The 22,446-nt window shown below is 37.2% G+C and overlaps 1 protein-coding gene and 2 non-coding genes across 4 annotated transcripts in view; 2 read left to right on the forward strand and 1 right to left on the reverse strand.

Moving 5' to 3' along the window:
- Nucleotides 1-305: 305 nt before the first annotated feature.
- Nucleotides 306-22,446, reverse strand: part of LOC135081102 (protein kinase C and casein kinase substrate in neurons protein 1) — a 166,830-nt gene continuing 144,689 nt past the window's right edge. Inside the window, exons 6-11 of one of the 2 annotated variants that reach the window (XM_063975839.1) lie at nt 16,646-16,872; nt 15,746-15,866; nt 7,120-7,221; nt 5,679-5,842; nt 1,938-2,140; nt 306-1,454 (exon numbers count right to left, since the gene is read on the reverse strand). In XM_063975839.1, coding sequence (XP_063831909.1) covers nt 1,342-1,454; nt 1,938-2,140; nt 5,679-5,842; nt 7,120-7,221; nt 15,746-15,866; nt 16,646-16,872 — 930 coding nt within the window. In that variant the 3' untranslated portion in view covers nt 306-1,341. The remainder of the gene's footprint in view (nt 1,455-1,937; nt 2,141-5,678; nt 5,843-7,119; nt 7,222-15,745; nt 15,867-16,645; nt 16,873-22,446) is intronic. The other variant, XM_063975840.1, reaches the window with a different exon arrangement.
- On the forward strand, nt 14,347-14,418 carry Trnad-guc (transfer RNA aspartic acid (anticodon GUC)). Its single transcript has one exon. It is a non-coding gene; the product is annotated as a tRNA-Asp (tRNA).
- Trnad-guc (transfer RNA aspartic acid (anticodon GUC)) lies at nt 14,742-14,813 on the forward strand. The gene has a single exon. It is a non-coding gene; the product is annotated as a tRNA-Asp (tRNA).

Raw genomic sequence — 22,446 nt, forward strand, 5'->3', positions numbered from 1 at the left:
TCTGTCTCGTAAGATACAATACGTTACTGAACATTGTATGGCTACCTAATATACAGATGGACCCAGGAATTATAGAACGCGTATTAATACATAAACATAAAACACCATAAAAATAAAAGTTGCCATATTACAATTTAAAATCGCACCCAGCGATTGAATCTAAAAAATTTCGATAAAATAAAAATATCTATTATTACTGTAAATCAAATTTTTCAATATGGCAATACTTTAAAAATCGCAGACGCGTCCGACATTTCCTAATCCATAACCATTTTACCACGGATTTAACGTACTCTTACAACTGAATTTAACAGCTAAATAAAATAGATGTACAATGGAATATGTTACAAAACAAGATGGTGACACAGCAACGGGTCAAGTTGCAAGACATCAAAGTCACTAAACGAATAGTGGGAATTGATTCTTGCTACAGTCAAGTACTTGGATTATAAAGTTATTTTTTAATATTGATAAAACTATTTGATAGATAAACATGGCTTCGGAGGTCTATTCCACTTTGATCACCTGGCTTTGATGACCCAGGTGATCAAAGTGGATTTCCAGCGACAATTTAGTGTCCTTTGATCACCTACAAACAAATCACACCTCTGAATTACATGTACAATTGTTGTACTTACATATTTTGTTTTGTAACATTTTGATATTTTCTATAAACCGCAACAAACAAATTGGACATGTATGTGACTATTCAGAGGTATGATTTAGACTTTTTATAGGTGATCAAAGGACACTAAAATAATAATTTAACTGGAGTCCACTTTGATCACCCACGGCATCGTATCCGTAGGTGATCAAAGGGCACTAAATTGTCGCTGGAAGTGAACTTAGATCACCTGGGTGATCAAGGTCAGGTGATCAAAGTGGAATAGACTGTGTGCTTACCATGAGTTTACATTAGGTGTGCTCGCTAGCGACTACGTAAATAAATGACATTAATTGTATGAAAATATTGTGCAGCGCCCCTAGCGGCTACTTTCAAGAAACAAAATCTTCATAGAGATTTTTGACGTACTCGCTAGCGAGCACACCTAACGTAAACTCATGGTATAGATGACCCACACTGAACTGTCCCACCAAACTCAATGACAGGGGGGCGCTACCATCGTTCAACTGGTTTCCAACATGGCAAAAATCGGAACCAGCGATTCGGTATTGAGGTGGCGCCCCACTGTCAATGTCATGCATAGGACAGTTCAGTATTTTGGAACTATAAGTACACTGTTTTGTAAGCGTGTACCGCTAGTGTGGGTTGCTGTGAGTGGGGGTTTGTGGCGTGGGGCACAGGGTGGGGGGCAGGGTGGGGCGCTAGTGGCCCACGGGCTAGTGGCCCACGGGCTCCACGTAGTTGGCGGGGTAGAGCCCCACGCGCCCGTCCTTGCGCCCCTTGCACCAGCCCTGTTCGTCTTCGTCTTCTAGTTTTTCGAATAGGTCCCCTGGAAATTAAGAATGGAAAAGTTATAAAATTATTTGATGAATATCGCTGTTGACTACATACATAAACTATTGGCCAACAATAAATAAGTAAGCAAGTTGAGTTGGTGAAAAAGTAATATCATAGAATGACTGTTATACAGGATGTTTTCTGTTCTTTATGTAGGGCTGTTCTGCGTCCCACGACGCTTACTTGCTTAAATCTGAGGTCTTTTATTTTGGGCTGTAATTAATAATTATTTCTCAAATCCTTAGGGGAAGCCTTTGTCCAGATGTCCAGCAGTGGACGTCATTTAGCGACAGTGACCGAAGTCGCTGACAACACCTCCTCCGGGTCGAGTCAACATAGAGTGCCACTTAGGTACATGATTCAATAGGCTATCTAAAATATCGAATACCTATTAACACATGTCGTAAGTTATATTTCATTGATACTAACCCATGGACCATATGTAGTCTGATTTTGAATTTGAATGACATCTCACCTTGCCTGAAGCTCAATTCGTCGCTCTCTGCACCAGTATAGTCGTATAAGGCCCGCACCGGCACACCAGGTTCACCGGTATCCGTGAGCGCGCCGGCCGACTCTTCGTCCCACTCATCCTCGTCGAAGGGGTTGTCCTGCTTGCCCTGCGAATCCTTAGCCGGAGACGTCTTGTTCGATTTCGGTGCGGATGCTGTGCCGTTCCTGGAGATATGTGGTTTATAAAGTAAGGACTAGCAAGATGATTCAGGTGCGTATTACAGAATGCAACTCACAACTCGATTAAATACATTCATTTGGAAGCTACACGTGGAAAATACATGTATGAAGTTACGAAGCATATTAGGTAAAATATATTATTTAAAATTCATCTGCAGTAGAAAAATACTCTATATGCTGTACCATGCCCTCGTAGAGGCCACAATTGGTTACGGGCTGGGTAGTTATGGACTATCGTTCCCAGTTCACCTAAACAAAATAAAATCAATACAAACTAGAATATTAAAAATGCTAACAGATAAAAGAACTTTAGTTAAATGTGAAAAAGAATACCTAAAGCTATTTAAAATATGTAAGATTTTGCCAATAGAAAAGAAAGTTAAATTAATATTAACCCATTATAGACTGAGTTTTCTTGAAGTGTCAGATTTTTGTTTTTTTTTTATATATTCATAATTATGGTCTACATAATGCTATACAAGCATTAAAAAAAAGATCCGACCTGTAATCTAGAAAAAAAATGCTGGTACCATATGGTACCGCTAGCCTCTTACCGTGTCAGTCGGTTAAAACATAACTTTATCATGGACTTTATAAAAATAGGGTAAATTATATATTTTATTTTTATTATTATATTATTATGTATTAATATACAAGCAAATAAAAGAAGTGATATTGAATGTAAAAAAAACTGTATATTGGGTAAGGAATATGCATTTTATCTTTGAATATTCAAAAATTTGGAATGGAGCTTGGTATTGCACGCTGCACTTAGCCCCACGTAACATTTCTTATACTCTAATATTGTTCGAGAGTTGCAATTATCTCGAGTTCATTCTATAAATATCTGCTTCGTCTTGGGACCTTCATCGTCCTCCAAAACTGCCAATGTTTCGTGTAAGTTACATCTAAAATATATAAAAACCCATGGTTTTGTAAAGTATAGGAAACTATTTTACTTTATCTTCTTGTATACCTTATATACCATTGAATATATCACATACTTCCCAATAAATACAGTAAAAACTAAAAATCATAAAATAATTAAAAAGACACGGTAAGCGGCTAGCGGTACCGTACGGTACCAGTAATTTTGACATACAATATTTCCCATTATTATTACCTATCGACGTAATTTTACACCATTTCACAATAAGAGCACTTATGGAGAATACAAGATTGTAACAAAATCAGTATTTCACTATCACACAAAAAAAATATGATCACTTACTTGAATGTCGCGTCAATTTTTAAGAGAAAATTTTGATGCGCTCACTTCATTCATGAATTACACACAACTGAAAAGAATAACTGTCAATTTCTATTCCTAGAAGCATAGACCATATCTATTGGCTACGACTTGCATCAATCAGAGCACTGCATCTTTTCACGTGTTAATGTATAGAGCCAAATTAAAACACACAAAAAAGTGGTACCATATGGGACCGCTAGTCTATAATGGGTTAATACTAGAACAATATAATACAGACAAATTCAAAACAAAACGGGTACATAACTACCCAACTCGATTAGCTAAGAAAAATAAATTAATGGTGCCTAAAATAAACAATTATTTTGGTAAAAGAACTAGACAATGGATTATACCTACAATACATAACGAATTGGAGCAAGACTTGCTAAACGATATACTTTCGAGAAATCACCTTAAGTACAAGTTAAAAAAATATTACCTAACTTTATGTCCCTGATACTATAACTAGACTATTAGATATATTAAAATGTAATATTAGTTTTTAAAAAGTAAGTGCAGGCGACCGGCGCACCAGGCTAGACACTGGAAGTGTCTGGTCTGATGTGCCGGCGACTGTAGGAACCAATTTTGCATGTGTGTATTATTATTTAGTTAATATTATTATGTACAATAAGTTACACTTATAACAGTTAGCACGAGAACGACTGCCGACAAACTGTAAAGCAGTTTGGCAGATTAGTATTAAGTAAAATCGATGTAACTTTTATGAGACAATAAATAAAAAAAATAAAAATAAAAATAAATTGTAAACATAGATTGATGCTTTTGTTGATGTTGGATTAATTTATGTATTTAATCTTACTACGTTAAGTGAATTAATAAATAAATTATTTTCTTGAAAAACTAGGTACAATACAAGGACCAGCATATACAATAATATACCAAATCTTCAACATGATTACTTCAACCTATACGTTTGAGTAACTAGCTAGTAAAACGTAACTAAGTACGTAAGCTTCCCCATAGGAATTCCAAAAACAATCTCTCCCGCTTTTTAACCGACTTCAAAAAAGGAGATTCTCAATTCGACAAGGTCAAAAAGATGGGTAAAGTATGTTTTCTGCTCAGTGCCGGATTGACAGATTTGCCGCCCGTAGGCTTCCGCCTACTCAGCCTTCTGGTAAATCCGCCACTGTTTTTGCTATCTTTTCGACCTCATCGGTTCTTAATAATACCAGAGTAAATACAAATGAGTAGGTCATCTTCATAGAAACGCACCGAGCGCGGTTTGTATGTGAGCGCGCCAATATACGTATGCGGCGCGCACGCATACACTGACAAAATTCGGCGCAACCACGACTGGCTCCCCGCTACATTTTGTCAGTGTGTGCGGCGCATACGTATTGGCGCGCTCACATACAAACCGCGCTCGGTGCGTTTCTATGAAGATGACCTACTCATTTGTATTTACTCTGATAATACACAGAGACAACTAACACAATGTGATCGGTCATATCAGTGATGGTATAGGTGCGGCTGTCGGGACTCGGCTTCAGCGCCAGCCGCAGCAGGTGGTGCCCCAGCGAGTCCGACTCGTCGAGGGGCCCCGGGGGGCCTGGGCCCCGGCGGGGGGGCGCGCACGCGAATATCTCTAGACGCTCTATGCTGCGGGTGGGATAGGAGGGGTTAGAGGGGAGGGTAGGTAGGTATAGGGACCTCATGTTTGACAATTAATGCAATTCATGAAAAGCCAGTATTGACAGTGTAGGGACACACCTTTTATATAGTCAAGTCACCTTAGACACAGATATAACACAAATAACACTGGTAACACCACTATGACTTCCAATAAAACTGACCAGTAATGGACAATCCAAAACTCCTTAGAGTTTTAGAGCTTAAGGCAGTTAATATTTTGCAAATGTACCTGTACACTGAACTTCTGCAAAACATATTGTAAAGAAACAAATGAAAACATATTTCATTAATCTTGGTAAGGTTTACCAAAGAGAGGTCCGTCTGAAAAAGGTTGTGAAATACTTTTCTAGAATTCAGGATATTTAATGTTACTTTTCCAGGGGCAAGGAGGGGGATCAGTAATGCCGCAAATACACTATGCGGGAAATTGACCAAGACGAAGCGCTAAATCGCACACCGAAGTATGAGCGACGCACGGCGAAACTAACCCAAGTGTGTGTTTACACTATTAGGTCTCGATCAATTTCTCGCATAGTGTACTTGTAACAATGAAAAAAATACTGACACAAATTCAACAAACTCTAAAAACATATCAAGAAAGATTAAACTCACGTGACAGCGATAGGCGCGCTGATGCTTTTCTTGTCGATCGTGTTGTTAGCCGTGTTATTCGCCGTGTTGTTCGCCGTGTTGTTCGTCGAGTGCGCGGGCGCAGGCGGCGGTTCCGAGTGATTCGAGTTCTTGCTCGCCTTGTTGTTCGTGATCGGCGGTAGTTCCTGTAGGTTGTAGGGATTAGTTGATGTTGTTATTTGGAGGATTTAGATTTTGTGTAGTACAATTTCATACCAGGTTTAAATAATCGCTTATAGATTTTTAGTTGAGGTACATAGTTACATATCACTGTCAAAGACTAAAAAGTTTTTTTTTCAGAATGCCATAATTATTTTAAGAAGTTTTTCGCGATCAATGCAGTGAAAGATAACTTTATAAAATAAATTTGTAAAATACACCGTTATGTAATCAAAACAGTTCTTTGCATACTTAAAAACATTTAGAAAGTTATATTCATGTATGAAATTGTATTACACGGTTATACATACAGGGACGTACTTATTTTTACAAATAAACGATTATACGATATAACTTATTAACTTTGATAATTTAATATTTTAGAAATATACTGTACTTAAATAATATTCGTAATACATAGGAAATGCTATATAATTATTGTAATACTATTAGTTAACATTTAATATTGTTAAACATGCGATATGCATTGTTGAGGGAAGCGACATCCATCATGCAACATCGAAATAAAATAAATAAAAATAATCATAATAAAAAAGCATACTTATAAATAAAAGTCAATGCTTTAAAAATTGCCAAAACTATAATTCATTTATAATTACGAAATTATTGAGTAATTTAAGATGGAATCAATGAATTTTTAAATTTTGGCAATTTTCACTTGACTTGAGATTAAAACGAGAATGACCTTGTTCCCAAATTCTACTGTTTTAGAAGAAATTTTAATAACATGCTCCAAAATACTAAAGTTGAAGCCGAAGTTTACATTCATTCTCATTTAAATACCCTCTAGGGCCTAACCACAGCGTAGTCACGAACTAAAAAAAAACTGTCGTCGGAATGAACCATCTGTCAGTACTTACTCTATGGCATTTTAGCCAGTTTGTGCCTAAACGGTGAGTTACGATGTGCTTAGACCCCGTCTCTCTGTCGGTTTCTGTCTCAGTGGACACACCAGTTTTCATCTATGGTCCAATTCATTGACAAATCCAATAAATGGACCTATGAAAAAATGGAGCTCTGTGCGGTGCAAAAATTCACAAACTGTCTTTAATTATGTATCTCAGATAAGCAATATTTTAAAAGTTCAATACAATGATTCTAGTACATCACTATATTACATTTCGTAAATTTAAAAAACCACCATATTTTTCATAATGGGAAAAATCTCTTATTTAAACTGAATTAAAATGTAATTATGTTGCAGTTGTGACTTTGAGCACCCCGCAAGAGTAATAGCACGTACGTCTTCGCTGACGGGTCGCTGATTCAGCAGCGTGATGGGCCCAGTGGGCAGGCTCTCCTTGGACTTGCCCTTGGCGATGTCCCGGAACTCCTCCGTGTACTCCTGTCGCGGTCACAAGCGGTCATGCGCGGTCGCGGCCGTGTGACGTCACCGGACCCCGCCGGCGCGGTCGCGGGTCACAGCAGGGGTCAAGGGTCAGTGAACTCACACGGGCCGCGACTACACACAGCCTTTTGCACTGATATGTTGGGATATTTTTTTGTAACTTTTTTCTTTTTCAAATAATAAATAATGCCTATAATTAATTGTATCCGAACACATCAGTACGCAACTAAATGCAAATAAAAAGTTAAGAAAATCAAATTAAAATCAAACAAATCTGTTCACGTCCATCGAAAGCTAGTGGGTTTAAAATGAGTTCAAAGCCATTGATGTATATTTACGATTTGCAAAGTTATTATACATTTTTGACATCTGTTTATTAATAATTAATTAGTCATTAGAACACACGCATAATATTTTAGTGTAGGTAGTATAATAAAAAGATACGTAGACGGTTGTCACTGTTGTCAGTAACATTGCGAAAATATTCGAGTGCAAAAAACAATATTTAGGAGTAGCTTATTCATCATCAGTCATTGTAATGTATAGCCTTGTAAATAAATAAAAATGATTTTTACATAATATATCTGTAATATACATCAATGGGCCTAAAAGCAGGTCGTTTACTAGCGTTGCGTGACGTCACACTGCAGAAGAGGTAGAAGAAAACCATGCGATTAGACATTTAAAGAAGAAAGGAGCATCACATGGAGAGACTAACAGTAGCCAGGTACTAACTACTATATCAGGTACTAATAAGTTTTTTATAATAATAAATAATTTGAAAAGCATGCCAGCATGTATTTTCGACAAATGACGAAATTCCGCAATGGATTTTGAATTTTATATCTTTAAAGTAGGGTTCATAATCGATTGAGGAAATGCTGTGTGTGGTAGACTGATTTGCTGGCATCCCTACTTAATACAATACAAATAGGTCAAATCATGAAATAAAGTAGCGTAAAACATATTTTTTTGGTACTTGCACATTTTTTTTTCGTAAAATATTTTTTTTCAAGAATATTTGTTTAATAAACATTTCTTCTTTTAAATCGAAACCAAAAATAAGTAAAACGATTCAGATATTTTGCGTAGAAGTATTTTTTTAGTCACATAAAGATTCTCCGTACTTCTTTATGCTACCTAAAAGAAGAAGTAAATACCGCGTGACATCAATCTCTATTTTGTGACCGACCCCGATTTTTGCAGCCAGTGTTCATTGATGACATTTGCTTTGAATTCCCACTACCCACACTTCTGTGAGTTCCAGGAGAAACCAATATTTTCTATCTTTCCACTCTGAGAAGTTAGAATAGAAAAATGCAGTCAACTATTAAAAAAAAGAAAATAACTTTTTGCTAGCTGTCTCTTTCTGTTCGACTCTTATCTCAGTTATTGGAAAGAGACAAGAACAGTTTTTCCTGGAACGTGAATCCGTGAGATGATGGTGGGTGATCGTGAGTGCTATTTGCTCTGTGGTCGTTGCTATTGATGATCGAAAATTGACTCTATTCCCCACCGTTACAGTGTAAAGTCGTGCATTACCAGTACAAACTCAGTACTCTTCAGAGATTTTATTACAAAATGCTTAATTTATTGAGATAATTGACTTTTTTGGGCATATTCAACTTTAACTTTTGCGTATTATTTCTTAGCAGATTTTTCTTTTGTAAAAAAATTGATTGTAGTGCAATTTTTGCATTTTGTCGAAAAAGTGCATTTCATAAGCGTGTTTAGGATACCGTCCTATTTCTCTGCGTATGAGCCCAAATTTTGTGAAGAGCATTGACAACTTATTCTGCTTTGCTTTAAATTATACTTTTATTTTTGATATTTGGATAAATTTAATCCACTTTCTATTAATATGCCATTCACCTCCAGAACGTTACGTTCAAACGTGCCAATACATTTTCATTGCAATCCTATTGTGCTGGGTGACACACGGCCTACACCATCGTACCATCAAGGGGTTGCTATAGAACCGGCTGCTCCCGTAGTGGACGCTACTGGCCACAGAGGGCGCCACCTTGGCGCCATCATCGCCGAAGCAGAAGGTGGGTAGCGAGCGGCGCACGCGGCGAAATGCCGCCGACCATGCGCCAAGCGGCAACGGACGCCGAGCGGTTGCCGCCACGCGCGCGAGCATAGCTGATGCTGCGTCGGGTAGGTAGCGGATCGAGACGGGTGAGTCCTTTGGTTCGTCCTATATTTGTATAGGATTGTGAATATTTTTGCTTTGTTTGCAATACTCGACTCCTTAACTTAAGGGCAATCCTTGTTTTTTATAAGTAGGTGGGTAGGGAGCGGCGCACGCGGCGAAATGCCGCCGACCATGCGCCAAGCGGCAAGGGGCGCCGCGCGGTTGCCGCCACGCGCGCGAGCATAGCTGATGCTGCGTCGGGTAGGTAGCGGATCGAGACGGGTGAGTCCTTTGGTTCGTCCTATATTTGTATAGGATTGTGAATATTGTTGTTTTGTCTGCCGTACTCGCTAATGATTTCTTAACTTAAGAGCCATTTTACATTTTCGTGCAAATTTCTAAGATTTTGGAAGCATGAATTACTATCTTAAGCAACACCCAGAGATTATTTAATTACTGCGAAAGATAGTTCAATCCGTGTTGTTGACCAATAATGTAACGGATTTACTAAAACTCTTTTGATTAATTCTCAGTGCCCCATCTCCCACAACCATTTTACGGAAAAATTGCCGCAGACTCAATTTCAAAGTCCTGTATCTATTATTTATGCTCGTATAATAAGCTTAAAAATATATAGAAATCATCGGACATATATTCTTGTAGTCCAATAATCAAACGGATTCTTGAATTTCATTACCATTATTGAGTAAAATCTAAAAATATTTTGGCAAATTTTTAAGATTTACGTCACAATTTGATCGTGATTTTTGGTTTTAATACACAGCAATAACAGCAATAAAAGTATTCCAAAATAAAGAATATTCATTGGAGAATTGATTTCCACAGTTATTGTTTAAATATTAGTAACTACTTTGTCAAAATATTGATGTGAATATCAGTATAAATTACAATGCGGAAGCCGACATTGATTAGTACGGCGCGAGCGCCCGTCAAGGCAGGACCTGTGTCATTTTTCCCGCCATGACGTTTACGTGTGTTCGTGTCATGAAGCGGAGATTTATACGGCGACCAAATACTTTTGATAATATGCCGGGAGGTCCGTTTTGAGTCGGCCGTTTGGTGGTTCGAAACGGACTAATATGCCGAGAGGTCCCGGGTTCGATTCCCGGCCGAGCAGAAATTGAAATGATGAAATTTAATTTCTTTGACGGGACTGGGAGTAACTATGTATTTATGTATGAATTTAATTTAATAAATAAATTATAAAAAAGGTTGTAAGTACATAGTATATCCATTAAGCTAGCACCCTTTACACAAGCATATTAGTTGCTTATTTTGGGACTAGATGGCATTGTGAAATTGTCCAAAGATTTGTTTATTTATTTATCCGCTTTGAGTTTTGTTTCGTGAAGAAGAAAAAGAACCGTTTTGTTTCGAGAGGGAAGTTTTGTTGTTAAATCAATAGTAATAAAAGAGGAAAGATTAATTTGATTATTTGTTTGTTTGAAGGCAATAGGCTCCGAAAAGAAATTCTTTCACTAAATGTTTCCTATGTTGGCTATAAAATATTTTCAAAAACTTTACTCCAAAATCTTCGATAATTGGTCGTTTAATAAATAAATTAGATAACATATTAATATTTTTTTATTGTTTCCAGTACGATTTCAGTACTAGTTTTTAGAAATTCTATGATTTAACCAAAGTGTTATTTTATGCATAATTTATTAACTTCTAAAATATATTCCCTATTGATAGATGACGTGCTTCGTATTTGGTTAAAAAGGTGTAGAATGTTATTTTGAAGATAACTTGCTTCCATAGAGATATAGAAAGATGCTAAGTAATGCGCTGAGTTCGAAACTCAGTGTCAAAGAAATCAAAATATGTGCTCATTATCCACTGCGGTATCAGTATTCAACGTTCGAATAATCTTTAGTAGTATGCAAGCAATGTAAACTGTTTACATTATAACGTCGCTGCTGTCATCATTGCTTTCACAAGCAATATGTTCTGTTTTTGGGCATATTGTTGCGACACCGACTCCGCCCCCTTATCACATTTCCCTTTAGTTTCTGTGATCTGTGCTTGCTTCGAAGTTGATATCAATTAAATATTCCTTAGTGCTTTTGATTTAATTTTTTTTTTATTTTGACACGTGTTTGAAAAATCAAGAAATAGTCAATAATACAACAAATGAAAACGAAACATTGCATTGCAAGTTGCAATGTTTCAATATTGATGAGGATATTCCATTGGAAAGTCTGTATTCATTCCTAGGATTCCCCTAACACCATCAAATTCAAGAGAATTCTAGAGAGTGCAGTTTCCCATCTCATGCTTAGGGGCCACGGTTTAAAATAGCGTGGTTGCATAGAGCCTGCAACGGGCAACCGCGTGCACTGCTCATACTAATTTTCGATACAAAAACAAGTGTTGGCTCACGAGTTTTAGCGGAGTTCCACGTGGTAGCGGGAGTAGACTTAAGGGAAATCTATGCTTCTCCGACGGCCAGTTGTAAGTTGTATGCTCCAGAGTATGTGCACACAATAGCCTGGTGATTTTAGCACCCGAAGGAAATGTTTCAATTTTGTTGTAGAAAGATATCATAATTTTGTAAGTATTCAGATATTTAAACATACCTAATAATTTGTAGGTTTTATATTAAAAAATATTATCATATACCAAAATTAATAATTTCTTAGAATAATTTAATTTTATTAGAACCAGTTTCCACTTCTTCGCGGAAAAAGTCGCGGGCAAAAAGCTAGTATGAAATATGTAGTATTGCCCGCGGCTTTACTCGCGTGAAATTTAGTTTGCTACAGATCGTCATAAATATGTTGTTATTCTGGTCGACGCCAGGGATGGATAAGCGTCGCTGTCGCTGGCGACAGGGTCTTCTGGTTAAGGGTTCATGACGTAGTTCTCAGGCAAAATGAAATCCACTCATAGAAATTAATAAACTTAGTGTATTCACGAGAATAATTACACACAGCACTAGAGTCGTATCGGAACTGAGTGAACCAACGGTCTTGCGATAGGAACGTCCGACCCGAGTGATAGTTGAACACAAACTGCCTAGTACTGCTGTACTGTACTGTAAAGCTTCATCAAAATTTGTTCAGTAGTTTTTGCGTGAAAGAGTAACAAACATCGAAACATCCATACAAACTTTCGTATTTATAATATTAGTAAGACTAGTAAGAAGAAAGATAGTAAGATGAATTTATTTTAGTTATTTGTTAAATAATAATAATATTTATTTATTTCTTAGCTCTGTCTGATAATGGATCTGGAGGAGTTGCAATGGCCACCTCCATTGCAACTCCATAACAAAACAATAGAACCCTATGGAGTTTGGGCTTGTGTAATTCGCCTTGACGAATACTTCGTCTAGGTAAATGATATCCAGGGTCCGAATAGATGGAGCTGCAAGGGGGCAGATTTTTTTTCACTATGTGACTGTCTTTATTTTGTACTTAATATAATATATTTTACATATTATACCTATTCGTGTTTCATTATTAATTTCATTATTTCATCGTAAAGGTAGCAGGGAAGCGCTGGACGCAGGCCGCTACCAATCGATCAACATGGAAAGCATTGGGGGAGGCCTATGTTCAGCAGTGGACGTCCTGTGGCTGAAATGATGATGATGATGATGATGTGTTTCATTATTAATCGAAATAAGTATAAAAATCTTTAAAAGACTAAATAAACTCTATTAAAATTTTAAATTAATTTATCATGTTTTAATACCTTATTCTACCTTAAAATTAATAACTTATATCAAGTCTTAATACGGTCACGGCTCAAGATTTTTTTGTCCATTTCGGCGTTCTTTTTACTCTTTTGTCGTTGCGTTGACAGTTTGTAGCTAAATTTGCGCGGAATATTTTTGTGAAATGGCTCTTAAGGGCAATCCTTGTTTTTTATTAGTAGGTGGGTAAGGAGCGGCGCACGCGGCGAAATGCCGCCGACTATGCGCCAAGCGGCAATGGGCGCCGCGCGGTTTACGCCATGCGAGCGAGCATGGCTGATGCTGCGTCGGGTAGGTAGCGGATCGATACGGGTGAGTCCTTTGGTTCGTCCTATATTTGTATAGGATTGTGAATATTTTTGTTTTGTTTGCAATACTCGACTCCTTAACTTAAGGGCAATCCTTGTTTTTTATTAGTAGGCGGGTAAGGAGCGGCATACGCGGCGAAATGCCGCCGACCATGCGCCAATCGGCAAGGGGCGCCGCGCGGTTGCCGCCACGCGCGCGAGCATGGCTGACGCCGCGTCGGGTAGGTAGCGGATCGATACGGGTGAGTCCTTTGGTTCGTCCTATATTTGTATAGGATTGTGAATATTTTTGTTTTGTTTCCAATACTCGATATTGAATCCTTAACTTAAGGGCAATCCTTGTTTTTTATTAGTAGGTGGGTAAGGAGCAGCATATGGCGGCGAAATGCCGCCGACCATGCGCCAATCGGCAAGGGGCGCCGCGCGGTTGCCGCCACGCGCGCGAGCATAGCTGATGCCGCGTCGGGTAGGTAGCGGATCGAGACGGGTGAGTCCTTTGGTTCGTCCTATATTTGTATAGGATTGTGAATATTTTTGCTTTGTTTGCAATACTCCATATTGAATCCTTAACTTAAGGGCAATATTTTTTTTTTATTAGTAGGTGGGTAAGGAGCGGAATACGCGGCGAAATGCCGCCGACTATGCGCCAAGCGGCAAGAGGCTCCGCACAGTTGCTTCCAAGCAGGCGCCAGCTTTCCAAAAAATAACTAAGCAAAATCTTTTTAACTAAGAATTGATTATGTTATAAACTAATTTATTTTTTACTTTATGAACTTGATAAGACAGAACAACTTCACTTACATTAGCTTAGCACTTCAGTTTGGCAGAGAATCTTTATATCTTTTAATTTTACAAAACTCAGTGCACATCCCTAATACCGAAATGACGTAATGTCGTGACGTTTTATCGTCGCTTGCTCGTAGATACCGAGTCGTAATTTCGGCATTCCGCTCAAGTCTTCGGTAGTATAGTGGTCAGTATCCCCGCCTGTCACGCGGGAGACCGGGGTTCGATTCCCCGCCGGAGAGATCTTTTTGAATTTTTATTTTATGCGAAATTATTTTAAACGTAACAGTTTTCTATTTTTTTTTGTAATGAATACTAAAAATGACAAAAAAAAAACCTTTTAAAATTAATTCTGATATAAAATTGGTTTAAAAAAGAAAATTCTAATTTTATCGATTTTTTTTGTCTAAAGAAAAACACTGGACTTTTAACTTTAGTGACAAACAATACGATATTTGTGTAATCGAATTTAAAATTAATTAGGTATAACATAAAATAAAAAATACTATTTGCAGCTGAAGTATAACTGCATCACAAAACCACTAATTTCGAATTCACCCGCAAGTCTTCGGTAGTATAGTGGTCAGTATCCCCGCCTGTCACGCGGGAGACCGGGGTTCGATTCCCCGCCGGAGAGATATTTTTTGTTTTGTAATTTTTGATTCTAAATTTTTTGATTTTTGATTCTTTTTTGTCTTAAATCATTTTTTATTTTTTCTTAAAAAATTGCATTTAATGTTTCAATTAATTACTATGCTGCTACTACTTAAGGTTCAAATAAATGTAATACATAGAAAAAAGGGAGAAGAAGGAAACTTTAACCTTTCTTCATGCTACATATCATTAAATAAGTTTCAAAGTACTGTAATGCAACTATCCTAATATAGGAAGCATTCAGGAGTTAACGTTAACGATGCAGGTAAAGATAGCTGGGAGAACACGGCACGATGGATTGAAATAACTTTTTTTTTAGAGTAAAATATAAGAGCACGTTTTAGAGTAAAATAATTTTCGGAACATACTCGTAGATGATAATTATTATTAGTTATTAGAAATTCAATCAACTACGGTTTCAGACCAAATGAGCTTAGTTTTAGAATCTAAATAAATATTGTGTAAGTCACACTTATGTTTTTTTACTAAAAGCCGACTGAGAATGGTTTAAAGCTTTAGAAATTATGTAACTTAATTTGTAGGGGATTATTATACCCTATAATAAGCATTAACCCTACACATAAGATTTAAGGATTTTTTTTTAAATATTTTTACTAACCCATGGATCTATGAAGTCTGAGATATCATAGAAAGAGATCAGTGTGCTTACATTAGTTTATACATATTAGGTGTGCTCGCTAGCGACTGCGTAAAAAAATGACATTAATGTATGACAGATTGTACAGCGCCCCTAGCGGCCACTTTCAAGAAATAAAATCATCATAGATATTTGTGACGCAGTCGCTAGCGAGCACACCTAACGTAAACTCATGGTAAGCACTCCGATTTGATTCGAAAGCCGTTTCAATCCATCGCGGTTTAGACACAGTTTTAGCAGGTCAAATGCCGTCGTACCTCGAACTGTGGCCACGCCATGGCCATGTTGACCCCGTGGTTGTTGGCCCACCACTTGAGGTCCTTCTGGTGGTCCGCGTTGTTGATCGTGTGGTGGAACTCTTCGTATATTTGTGGTAATCTGGAATGGTTGTTTTTTGGAAGGATTAGAAGCAGGAAAATAAAATGCATTAAAATTTAAAGGGACGTGTGATGATTGCTTTTTTTAACTTAATTTACGATCAAATAGATAACATTCCTTTGTTCCTTTTGGATATAAATACACAGAGAATTGATGGCTGTTAATAAAAATGAGATGTTGATGCAACAAAATTTCAGGTGTCGAACGATTTTTCGTAGGTATGGATAAATTGGACAATTCGTTTTCGACCTACACGCTGCAGCCTACAAACTTTTAGACGGCCGATAGTTTGGTCGGGCTGTTAAGCATAGAAATGCAAACATTACACCGATCTGGTATCGGCCGACTAAAGACCTTGCGGGGTCTTAAACGCGAATATTTGTCTTATGTATTTTTGTCTCATGTCTCCGCGGAATTCAAAAGAAAGCAATAGAACTTTAGTTTACAAATGTTGGCTCCCACAAAGAAAAAAAAGTTTTTTTTTATGCATAACAAGACCAAAATCGCACCTGATGTTAAGTGAGATGCAGTCTATGATGGTGCATATCTGCACCTGTAAGTGCCTCCTATTCACTCTCGCCTTGAAAAGACCCGGATTATAGTCTTCGGGAAAGACAGCAGCAGGCAGCGAATTATAAAAGAGTTATCGAAACGCTGAGTGCGAGCTGGTGGAATGATAACAATATAGGAATGGTACGCTAACCTTCGTCTGGTTCCCCGATGATGGAAGGTATGTAGTAAGCTAATAAAGATTAGTATGTAAGTAAACTAATACTCACGTAGGTTCTTTACTAATATCAAGGCACTTGTGGAAGCTGAACAGCACGTCTTTGAAGAACGTCAGCCTCTGCGCTTCCATCTGCTGGCAGCGCTCGAAGACAGCCGTCATGTCCTCGATGTACCGAGGGTTGTACGCCGTGATCTCCGCCAGAGCCGCTTGGTACTTCTCCCGGTTTTTGGAGACCTCTTCGCGGCATTTGGCGACGCGTTCTGCCATTTTCTTGACCTGGAAACGAGAGAGAGATTGGTTGAGGACACTTTTTCTTGTTAATAGCTACGCTACATAGGGGTACATATTTTAAGTGTACATATGTCTCTTGTGTTTTTAATGTTTAGGGATAAGAATTAAGATAGGGACAAACTAACTAACTAAGCTATAATAAGGCATTTATTAATGTTAAGAAATCGTGATAGTAAGGGAAAATGCCGTTATCAAAGTTAGAAATACATTATATTCTCTAACGAACGATGGACTCTGCTATTTGTTTTTGGCGCTTGCAACATCTGCAGCATTTTTCCAAAGAGAAGCACGGCACTATTCAATAAGAAAGGTTAAAGTTACCTATCTCAAATAGTAATTCTTCTGTTCTGCTATCAGACATCCAAGAGCATTAAAGAAAATCGAGTTATAAAAGTTATTAGAACACATTGACAACATTTTTGCAGAACAAAAATCCAATGCATGGGATTTCGTTCTCATGAGATAATTTGGATGGATGATTGATGGGCATTGAGGGATTCTTTGAGCTCGAAATTAAATTATGATTAGTCCACGCCGCCATGGACTCGAGTCATTAGCCAGTTCGTTTTGACAAATTGGCTAAATTTGGTTAATTCGGAAACTTCCCGACTCAGTTCCAGTTTAGTCATTTGAATTTCTTTGGTAATAAAGTTATTGGCTTTAATTAAGACCGGCCCTGTGGTAGCGATTGTATAAATAAACAGATTTTTGGAAACAGATGTAAATAAATAAACCTTTTAATTTTGTTAGTTGGGTCGTTTCGCTACTTATTAATTTAAATTTTGTTACGTACTAGGTATAATTACTTTTATACAACGGATTTAAATAGTTTAGGCCTAGTTTTAACCCCAGATATAAAAGTCATCAATGCAAAGATACTTAAAAATATATAAAAACATATTTTGAAGTATATGAATATTAATTTAGCCTTGAAAATGAAATAACCTTCAAAATAACACTTGTATCACTGCCCTACTTATTTTATTATGGTTAATTAAAATAAAAACATCGTAAATTTCGAGCAAAAGCCTTTAGACGAAGAAATTATTAGATATTTCTATTCAAATCATTTGATTTCATTAGCATTCTGTATCACAACACGGTTGAAATTAGTCGTGTATATCTTCACTATAATATTAATTTAGCGCCTGACCATGCCTGTTAATCATTATGAAATACATTATTTATTAATATTATTTTATTATTAAGCGTGAGAGAATCATATAAATCACCTTTTCCATGTTAATGTGATGTGTGTCGGAATTTACGATCAATATTTTGAAACATCTACGCCTGCATATTAATTAAAAATGTTTGTCACCTATTTTGAAAAATACCTAGCGAATTTTTACTTTATTAACATTATTTGATTGCTAATTATTTAACTTAGAATCTGGGATAATTTTTTTTCTATAGTTTGATCCATCCACTGAACACTGTCATATAAATTAGAGGAAATGGAAAAATGCTCATTACATAGATCTTAGCATCTTTGATAAAACATAACAAGCTAAATACTGTGGCCTCCTAATAGTTGTTTTTTGCGACATTTAACTACTTTACATTTACTTAAGTACTTGATATTTTCTTCTTTGCACTGTCGCGGACTGGTCTCCGACTTTGCACTCAAACTGGAGTTAAGTCATTACAAGTCAGAAAACATAATAATTTAGGAGAAAATGAAATGACGAAGTTACAGTCGAAGTTAGGGTCAACATCCGTCTGACTTTGACTAGACTTCAACCTCAGATGGAAAAAATGGAAATAAATGATAACTTTCTGCCAGTACTAGACAAGACAATAGACGTCAACAGTTAGCCTAGTTCTTGGCACGTTTGGCCACGGTTTTCTTTGAGTAATATTCTAGATTAACTGGACTTTGTGTGTTGTGCCTTATTTATGGTCACCCTAGTCGCAATCTGCCGCCATCGCGCCGGCGCCTGATTCGATAACGCGGCGGAAAGTGGCAGGACGGGCAGACGACTGGAAATGAGCTCGTCTTTCCAAATAATTATAAAGTATGTTTACTTTGACATGAAATATTGACTTTCTAGTTTTGCACATTATTTATATCGTATAATGTTATTTTTAACATTTATCATGTTATTTATAATTATAATTAACAAATAAATCACAAGCAAGTACTTTTACTTAACAATACTTCAACTTTGTTTTAATTAATTTATCTAATATGAGTTAATAATATAGTTGTAACGCTGAAAATCGCTGTATCTGTACGTTTTTCATTGTGAGTTATATGAAAAGTAAGTGACATTTAATATGGAAACAAAGTGAACACGTAATAATATTTTGTATAAGTAATTTTACACGCTGTAAAACAGGCAGAAATATTAATAAAGTCTAGAGAGAAAATTCAACGTTGTAGCAAGTTTTAATGTCACCATTAAGAAATGCTTGGAAATGCTAACACACATCAAAGCATTCTTGCACATACTTAGGCATCGTCTCAATAGCCGACTCCAGCGTCACAGGGCAAATAGATCGGCAAATACACTGCAGTATAACCTTTCCTATTTAAGGCTGCTTGTCCACAGAATTGGAGCGAGGTAAAAGCAAATAGAATTGCATAAAATGTTCCTCTTGATTGGACAGGGAGTTTAAAAATTCAAAACTTTTTGTTTTTTCAGCCATTCACTTTCGTCGTCACTTTCGTGACATTATAAAGCACCACAGTTGCACAATATCCGAATAATGATTTTCAGCAGTCAACATTAGCAAATGGCCACGGCGATGCGAAACGGTTACCCTTCGGTTTTTTCCATTTTTGTTTCGCTCCGTAAAGTGGAACTGATTCTGTCACCAATGTCCTTTTTCTAGGCCCTCTAGGGGGACTGGCTATTTTGTCAGAGCTGTGTCGTATCGCACAGAATCCACCTCACTTCGCTCTCCATCAGTTTTTTATAGATAGTTGCTTCACTCTATGGAGAGATTTCGAAATTGAATTCGTCACAAATGTTACTTTGCCTAGGTGGTCTGGCTGTTTTTCCAGAGCTGTGCCGTATCGCACTCCAGGCGACGCTAGCGCCACCGCAATTAACTGTCACTTGAGCGCTGAGCCTGCACGCAGGAGCCTTAATTAGCCGGTTTAATCACCAGCTGGAATCAGTGAGATTTCTGGGATATTTGAGCTGAGATCATGGTATTAATGATGCTGTTTAAACTTGGGACTGACTGATATCGCAATTGTTCAATTACTGAGGTTTATGAGATTTCGGAAATTGGAAGTAAGATACTCTATGGATCACAGAATCCATAGTTGGTTTCCACCTTCGCCCTGATCGATCATCACTTTTCATCAGGTCATGCAGGACAAGAGCTTTTCCGTTATAAGCTAAAAAGGCTGTCGTACGACTAGCTACTAAGGACATAAACATGTATCTACATTTATTTTGTTTTACATAACATCAACACAGGTGGCAAGTGGTTAAGTCAATATGGAATATTTTAAAGGAACGATCAAAATAGCCATTTCCTATTCCAGAAAGAAATTGTATGTTTTAATTAATACATTCAATTTTGAGACGGTAATTGATTAGGTATGGGTCTCATACGAATATAATACGTTTTTACAGGGCTACAGTACATTTAATAGCATCAATATGGATTCAGTCGGACAACAAATGATAACACAAAAGTTACATACACAAATACGGCACAACAAACCAACATACATCTTACCAACAAATTCCTCTGTGGCATTGAAACAAAAACGCGAGTTACAAACAAATTAAAAGCAGAACAAAGGGATAATAAGCAGCTGTACTTTATTCTATGCAGCCGCTGTACTCCGCGGAAAGCTTTGCATTTTTCTTTGTTAAGACTTTCCTGAACAGCTTTTGTTGAATATAAATAAATTCAAGAAAACTCAATAAAGTTAAGTATACTTAAAAATAAATTAAGGAGATATACTTAAGATATCTGATAGTATTGTTTTTTTTTAACATTGTATTCAGTCTGCTGGGAGTGTCAAAACTACGGGATTATTTCTCCCTCCTATCACTTCAACTCTTGTTCAGCCAGGATCGCCGATAAAACCAATCATGTGGAAGTTGAATAGTCCGGGGGATTGCTAACTGTTTTGAATCCGCACAGAATTCAAATTAATCCGTTCAGTCTCCATTCCAGCGAAATCGTTGAGCGGCAGATAAATGGTTAATTAAGTGAGTAGTGTATGTATTAATGTTTTATTCTTGGAATATAATGTACATCAAAACAACTTTAAAAACCACAGATCCGTTGAAATGTTAGTCGAAATTGCTTACAGCCGATCGTCCGTTTTGTCATATTGACTGAGCGACGACCTAGAAAACTGCAGCCAGGGCCGGGGCTACTGGGGGGCACTTGGGGCCCCAAGGGAAAAGCTAAAAGAAATATGAATGAAATCTTACTTAATTTTATGCTTCAAACTTCATGCATGTATTGGTTCTATTTTGTAAAGACACTAAACTCTTAAATGGCATTTGATTCTACCAAATTATTGGTTTAATTTAGACTAGACCATGAGATTTAATTTATAATATCGAGTTAGTGTTTGAATCGAGTTTAGTTCATTCAGCAAACTAGTTTTAAATGCATATTTATGAAAGAAAGAAGTAAATAACAGGACTGTTTTTTTTAATATCTCCATATCATCTTGCCTGCTACTTATTTTCAACTTTGGGGCCCCGCACCTCTAAATACGTCTCTGCATGCACTCGCCAGACGGTAGGAAATTGAACGTCAGGCTCTTGGACAACATTCGACACTTGCCGGCTTTTGTGGAGGCAGCCTATTGTCTCCACGTGGGATCACATTAGCTCGCCTCCCCCTTAATGTGTTAACGTCCTTATATTTGCGCGTGAAAACTCAAGTAATGTTTGTCCAAAGTAGTTACTGTGAAAATGAGTGGAAAAATAACATTTTCCTTTTCTTTGCTTTGTTTTATAAGATTTATTAGAAAATATCTTGCTTGTGAAATCGGTTCACACTCCTGCTTTAGAATTTCTATGAAATTCAGAGAGGTCTAGAAAACAACTTAAGCATAGTATTTGTCAGTGTCTTTAACACGTTAGACGCCACGAGGCTCACCGGTGAGCCTCGAACAATAAAATTCTATTGCGTTTAGTGTCTCGGCAGTCAACAACTTCATTTCAGAATTAAGTCAATCTTTTTAAAAACTCACCAGGATTCCCTTTAATGTTGCCAAAATTTAAGAATCACAATTATTATCTTAACACCTTGAGAAACAAGTTAAAAACAATGAAACTTTTTGGTTAATACATGCTTAATAATACGGGTTGTGTAAAACTATTAAGTCTGCGACACCCCTGACAGTTGTCGCTGAGTCACCTGTCACGCGCAACGAGCAGTCTGCGAGGGGTCTGCCAGGCACTTCGCATTCCCACACGCTTCGGGTGTCACCCTGCGTAGCATGAATGGATGGATGACGCAGTCTTCTTTTTGTTTCTAAGGATGTTTTTTATAAGTGATCAAGTCTGCAGACCCTGGGTGTAGCAGCGGTGGGAACGAGAGGTGTGAATAGTCCCGTAAGCTTAGATT

The sequence above is a fragment of the Ostrinia nubilalis genome, chromosome 19, assembly GCF_963855985.1.
Source record: "Ostrinia nubilalis chromosome 19, ilOstNubi1.1, whole genome shotgun sequence".
NCBI classification, from domain to species: domain Eukaryota; kingdom Metazoa; phylum Arthropoda; class Insecta; order Lepidoptera; family Crambidae; genus Ostrinia; species Ostrinia nubilalis.